Here is a 7,500-nt window from a genome sequence, read left to right as displayed (position 1 = left end):
GTCTTCATGTTTTCATGTACAGTATGCGAAAATAGCAGATCTACAAGCTCACAACACGTCGCATTGCAATGCGTTGTGAGCGTGTAGATCTGCAATTTTCACTATTATTGAAATAGGGCTTAAGTGGTTAATTCACAATTTACTTCTTCCCTTCCTAGAAATGTAGTGGAGACAAAAGTACTACATTATTTGTCTTTGAAATGTAGTGCAGTGAAAGTCATCCGGTATCCGAAAATACAAATACTCAAGTAAAGTTAAGTACAGTACTCAAGTAAACGTACTTGGTTACCGTCCACCACTGGAAGTGGCAGAGTGCTGGTTTGCGGTTCGGTGTGTGTGTGTGTGTGTGTGTGTGTGTGTGTGCGTGTGTGTGTGTGTGTGTGCGTGGTGCGTGCGTGCGTGCGTGCGTGCGTGCGTGCGTGCGTGCGTGCGTGCGTGCGTGCGTGCGTGCGTGCGTGCGTGCGTGCGTGCGTGCGTGCGTGCGTGCGTGCGTGCGTGCGTGCGTGCGTGCGTGCGTGCGTGCGTGTGTGTGTTGCAGATGAAACAGTAGCCTTCAGCTGACAGCTCACAGCTGGATTCCTACTCTCCAGAAGCGAAGCAATTTCTGGCTGAGACTCAGCCGATCGAATTCTAGGCAGACAGTATGTGTTTTATGTCCTTGTTTTATTGTCAGTAGATACGACTACTGTAATGGATGTGCTTGCGCACTTCAGCACGTATCGTTTCTCCACACAAATCAGCTGCCATATCTCTGAAAACATGTTTTGAATTCTGCGCACTGGGGGCAAAGAAGTGTTATTTTTATACTTCAAATATTGAGTGAGGTATGTCTCACTGTTTTTCCAGCGCTCATGATGAGAATATTATACTATTCTTTATGCATCGGAACGGATACCTAATGGAAGCTGCTGACAGTGCTGACAATGTCAATATTATCGGTTATGAATACATTACAGCTTTATTACAGCGCCTCTCCACAATTCATATTAACAAGCCTTGATCACCAGATGAAAGGGGAAAAAACACCCTGTTCCCTTACATGTAGAGCTGCACGGTTATAACCCCAATTATTTTGGTGAAAATTGTAATAACAATTATTAACCACTTATTTTGTCATACTGATCTATACGACGAAGTATATCGGGGTTTAAGTGCTTAATACAAAATGAAAGAAATAAGCATAAACATCTTCACTTTAAAAAGAATGGAAGTGCTCTTGGGAAAAAAAAGTGCTATTTTACAAGAGAGACGAGAGCCAAGTGATTTTGAATGTTTCACCTTTGCCCTTCAACACGCGTAGCCGTGACAATAATTACTGCCGGCGGCTATTATTTTGACCGCAACATCGAGTGTTGAAAATCAATACCGGATTTAAGTGTAGCGGAAACCGAGTGTCCTTCAGACACCGTAATCAATCATGTTGATATTATTGAGTGATAATTGATGGATTGCAGGGCACAGCCTGGAGGACACCTGGTTGCAGAGACAGTGAATGGATAAAGCTTTGTCCTTGACAGGGATATGTCTCCCATTTTACCATGCCCAATTTCACCTGGGAGATCAATACGTTAAGTTGATAGTTCAGTTGTTAAGGTCCATCTTATCTCACCTTCATTGAAAATAATGTCTTAGCTGACAGTGTATACAGTAGGATGACGCTTGTTAAAATACAATACAATATCATGCCATACAGTATGCCTCTAAAATGTCTCAAATGTGGCTCCAACAGCTATGTGACATCAGGATGATTGATTAAACACTTCCAACCTGGAGTCCCTATTTTGGGCAAGTCATTATACTGTAGGTGAACATGTCCTGGATATTTAGGATATTATCTCTGGACCAAGCCCAGAGGAATCGGCGCTGGAATTGAAGCTCTCTTCCGGGTTCTCTTACAGCATGCATTTCCCATTAATGGCCCAGCAGATGTCGCTATTTCAACTTCAACCGGTCCCAATATAATCTCTCAATAGAGCTGGAAGAGGTTTTGTCCGGACTTTAAACTTCATTGTATTATACTTAGTAAACATTTAATGTTTTCAATCACTTTAAAGTCTTTTTTAAATCATCATGATAAGCGTTTAGTAAATTACGCACGCACGCACGGACACACACACTGACAAACAGACTTAGCTTGCAGCAACACATTCTCACACACATTGCATCAAAATGGGTGATAAGTTGGGACAGGATTTGACAATGCGGCAGATGCTGGTGCAACGGGACGGTCCTAACTCGTAGCATGTTGACGAGGACGGTTGATTAACAATTCCAAGCGTATCGGTATGCAACTCCAAAAGCGCTGATTAGCGACTACTCGCTCACCACAGCGGCTTGCTCGGGGCTCCAGTGCACTTCTGGTGGCGCGCCTGCCTTGTTTTAAATGTTCTGAGCGGACGTGTCAACCCATTGCGAGTTGGGAGTTAGAAAAACGGCGCGACTACCGGGAGCGTTGAAAAATGACAAAATGAAAAACAGGGGAATCGCATCGTGTCAGATTTTGCCACAATTCGTGACTATAGTACAACTTGAGAGTGATACATGATGTTGCTTGCAGAACCGAGTGACAAAGCATAAAATAGGGCTTTTAAGGCTGTTGTAGTGGTTTGTACCTGTCATAGTCTTGGCAGATCTCCCCTACTGCCACCAGAGCTTTGAGATACTCGTTAGGCTGATAAGGGTGAATATAGTGGAGGGAGCAGCTGTTCCTGGGGTCCCCGTTTGATGCCGTGAAGTCTATCGCCACCTGGAACACACACACACACACACACACACACATTTTAACAATTTATTTGTGTCCACATAAAGGAGAGCATACAAGGACACAAATATGTACAGTTAAGGTTACATTCACAAAATCATGGCATATGTCTTCATGATACAATAAGCATATCATTCAGTATGGGTATAAGTAGCGTCAGCACAGTACTTTTCCAGCCTCTTTGCCTCCTTTTTGGGAATCCCAAGTTGTTGAAATACTCTAACAACCAGTCTGTGGTTATGTCCTAGGCTACCAAATATAAAAAGCCCAGCTCTGAGATGGCATGTAGAAGTGGTTGGTATTCAATGACCGTGGTCATAAAAGCTTCCTCTACGCTAGTATAGGGTCGAAAGTGCAGGCTATCTCTAAAACAGACACACACACACACACACACACACACACACACACACACACACACACACACACACACACACACACACACACACACACACACACACACACACACACACACACACACACACACACACACACACACACACACACACACCCGCACACACACACAGGCGGGCGGACGGACACAGGCACACACACAGCTCGAATGACCCCGTAAATTATGTGGAGTCACAGAGGACTGTTCACTGTGCTAATAGGCAAATGTGCAGATTCATCAAAACGCACATTGTGATGAAAATGCAGCAATCGCTGTAGTTCAGGCAGGCACGGAACACTCATAACGGTCTAATCACACATCACACAGCCACGATCCTAATGGTTCAATCTATGACGTCTATTTAGGAGGACCGACATTCACTTCTTTCATGCTCAATATCTCTCGCTGCTGCTGCTACCGCAATGACAGCTTATCAGTGATCAAACTCCCTCCACCTCCCCAGCCTCCTCCTCCTGCAGTATTATTCAGGTTTTCTCTCAGGTTTTCTCTCTCTATGACGGCATGTCATCTGTGTCATTGCCAGGTCACAACTGTAAATAAGAATTCAAACATTTAATTCAATGCAGGTTCATAACATGTATAGTATCATGTTTTCATTTCTGTATGTCTTTATGTTCTGCCCTATACGAGGTTTTTTTTATGCATATTGTATAGATGTAATAACTGTGTATCTTTAGGCTCTGCTTCAAGGAGGTTTGGCTATCTCATATAGTCTGTCTGTGTCATGCTTGTGCAAATTATTCTGCATTATCAAGGGAGCAAAGAGCCACGCCGCCAAATACAATCCAATATCATTGCAATATAAATGGTTTTCATCTCGAGGAGAAGTGTCTGACTGAACGATGCTTTGCGCTGTTTAAAATGGAGCACCTACATGCAGAAACCTCATTTACTGGAGAGAGTGGCCGTGATATGGGAGATGACAGGCAGGAACCGCGTATCACGGTTTGGTTTTTATTGAATTAGATCCACGACACCTCTCTAGAACAGTTGGTTTTCAACCTTTTCTTGATCAATACGCCCTCTTGAAAATCTCAAAAAGCGTTCGTGGGCCACCCATCTGATTGGTTATTTATTTGTGTTCTGGCTTGGATTTTTTCACATATTTTTTTCACTTTTTTTTTTATTAATAAAATGAAATGTTGTCCAATCTGTATGGTAGAGTATGTTAATACAATATAACTTATACAATTGGGGTGGTTGTATTTTGTCTCCCTGCTCTTCTATTGAGACATTTAGATCGTGTCAAAGCTCATGTCTCACCTAGACACAGGATCTGACACAAATTTCGACCCGATGGTCAAGATTCAACTTATCCCCTGAGCGAGCAGGCAGGCTCTATTACAGTAGCTCAATGGTTTAAATGTCAGCACTTGCGCAGGAAACCGGGTTCAAATCCGGGGTAGAAGAGGAAAGTTACATAGTGCAGTTTTTTTATTTTTTTATGTCATGTCATAAAAATCATATGTAAAATTGTGTATCGCCAATTACCGTAGTTGGGGGTCCACTTGCAATATCCTCACGGCCCACCAGTATGCTCTAGAGCCACTCCCCCAAGACGACCCCCAACATGATCCCAAACATATCCTCATCTCTACTAGAATGATAATAAACACCCTGACATTTGACTTACACAGCATTTGAACCAGTGACCTCAGTATTGATCTCAGCAACAGATTAACGTGACAGCTGACCCTTCCGGGTTGAAATGGCCCGTTTAGTCGTTCGTAAACGCGTCGTAACTGGCAAGCACAAACTAATGGGACGTCCGAAACCTTTGAAACAACCTGCTTAGAGAATATATGAAGTATGAAATATGAAGAGAAATAAATATGAAGAGAAATGGATTTCCACCACTTTGGCCACCAACTGCCGAACATTTTCTTACAACCAGAATCACCGGCCGCTATTTTGAGCGTCTTCAGAAGTTGCTTTTGTGGTTTGATAACGATTATCACACACTAATTAATCTCTCAAGACAGATTAAGAGCTCTGCAGCTGAATCTGTCGGCAACTCCTATTACAACGTGTAGAGTTGTTGTTAGTTATTAGGAATGAAAACACAGGAGCACCACCGGACCAGGAGGGCTGAAGGACAGCGAACGGGCCGACATCCAGTCTCTACACAGGGAATTTCGGCGGTGCGCCCAGAGGCAAATTCAAAGGAGATTTCTTTTAATATTTCTTCTTCTTTTTGCCGATGGGTTCCCATATTGCTCACTAATTAACCACCTGAGTAAGCCTGTCAGGGATATAGCTACTAATCCGCAGAAGCAAATACATCTTAATTACTTAATTTCTCTCGCTCAGTGGCTGCCTAGTTGAATGTATCTGAGATTGTGTATCTTGCCATGGGACAGTGAGCGCAATAACATGAACAGTCAGCTGAACATAAGCCAATGTCAGGTGTCATCTTATGCTGCCTTCACACTAGTGGCGACAAAGCATCAAGCCGCACATCATTTTCAATGGAAACCAGTGACATAAAGCTACCAAACTGACACCCAACAACTTGTCACTGTGTGACAGGCGTGAACGTGAAGTGCCACAAAATAAAGTTCAGTTGTCTTTAAAAAAAAAATCATCGCTCCAGTGATGCAGTGAAGCGTCAATCAATCATATGTTTTTGTTTCACCGTGCTTTTAGTCTTGATTGATTGATTGATTGATTGATTGCTTTATCTGTCATTTGTTTTCCATCTGCAAGCAGCTTCGGGGAAAGCTCCCAGTTAAAGACAAGTTATTCATAGAATAATAAATAAATAGCGCAAAAAATAAAAACTGTATCAATCTAAATAAATACATTCATGTCATAAAAAACAAGCAATAACCAGGTAAAAACTGTATAAAAACTCTTGCTGTCAACCATTTCCCTGTGACTTCAACGGGCGACTCGCCGACTCTGTGGCAATGTAGTTGGCCACGCTTGTAGCTTTATTTATGAACGCAGCATTAGGAGAAGGCTGCAGGCTCCAGAATGTGCTCTCTCTAGGTCGTCCTTAGACGAGCCCTCCATCGTTGCTTCCAGTCATCCCGGTTCTCCATGCATCTGGCCAGTACGTTGGTACTTTGTGCTCCTGCATCTTGAGTACATCCACATATGTTAGGGTGGGACGTCCTCGTGACCGATGCCCGCGCATTGGTTCCCACAGCACCAATTTGCTGGCTAGCAGCTCTTGATGTCTTTGGCAGTGTCCTGCTATAGTCTCAATTCTCCTGGCTGCTATTTTCTCGCTCACCCTTGGCATTCCCTCATACAGGATCTTGTTGGTAACATGTGTACTAGTGATGTGCGGGTCGGGTTTTTTCATGACCCGCCCCGCCCCGCCACGGAACCCAACCCGCCTCAACCCGCCCCGCGAACCCATATATAAATCTATGGCTCAACCCGCCCCGCGACCCGCGGTAAAAAAAAAAACGGTAAAATCATGAAGGAAAATAATCTTCAAGTATACACCCCAAGTGTATTCAAACTGTTTTATTGTTATTATTCGTATTCTTATTAGGAATAAAGACAAAACAATAGCATGTGATTTTTTTTTTTTTTTTGCGTGTGAGAGCGGCTGACCCGCTCACCCGTAGCCCGCATAATTGCCTCTGAAATCCTGACTCGACCACCCGCGCCGCGGGTTGACCCGCGGGTCCCGCGGGTTACGGGTCGGCCCGCTCATCACTAATGTGTACTCTTGCTGATGTAAAGTACTGCACGCGCAACATTCTGGTGTAGCACCCGTCTAGAGGCTTCTGCAGGGTTGGCTTCAGGGTCCAGCATTCACTGCCATAGAGGAGAACAGACTCTACCGTTGCATAGAAGAAGCTGAGTTTGATTTGACGGGGGAGGTTGGAGTTCCATACGCTGGCCTATAGGCCATTTCACTAAATATTCTCAGCACACTCCTGTACTATCACCCTACTCAATAAATACCAATGATTTTCTTACCTCTGACAGGTTTCTATTTCGAATTTCTTCCGTTTGTTTACCCACAATGCCAGCTGCCAAGAACCTCAACAGTTGCTATGCTGCCAAAGGTACATCGATCACAGGAAAGGCTAAATTAGCATTCTGTCTATTTGAGACATATTTCTAGGCGTTGATGTGCTGTGCGGAGCACAGGGGTCATGATGGAGGAGCTTCACCCAATCACCCTGAGGTGAGCGTGAGACTTTTGAGCGATCATAAGGTCATTCCAATAATCAATCTAATCTTAAGACTACTGGTTCTCAACATCGGGTCCGGGGACCACCAGGGGTCCAAATGGACCCTTACAAGAGGTCTGTTACTCTGAGAGTGTACAATTTGGTTACAAGAAAGAAGAAATAGGTATCAA

At 43.8% G+C, this 7,500-nt stretch overlaps 1 protein-coding gene across 1 annotated transcript in view; it reads right to left on the bottom strand.

Annotated features, from left to right (window-relative positions):
* cpne4b (copine IVb) overlaps positions 1–7,500 on the bottom strand; it is a gene marked incomplete at its 3' end in the record, with an annotated part of 41,040 nt that overhangs the window by 12,267 nt on the left and 21,273 nt on the right. The window contains exon 10 of the mRNA XM_080443205.1: positions 2,613–2,746. Within this exon, the coding sequence (XP_080299331.1) occupies positions 2,613–2,746 (134 nt within the window). The remainder of the gene's footprint in view (positions 1–2,612; positions 2,747–7,500) is intronic.

Source organism: Gymnoscopelus braueri, assembly GCF_963280865.1.
Source record: "Gymnoscopelus braueri genome assembly, chromosome: 11".
Taxonomy (NCBI): domain Eukaryota; kingdom Metazoa; phylum Chordata; class Actinopteri; order Myctophiformes; family Myctophidae; genus Gymnoscopelus; species Gymnoscopelus braueri.
The sequence above is the reverse complement of the archived record's forward strand: the minus strand, read 5'-3'. Positions and strand labels throughout refer to the sequence as shown.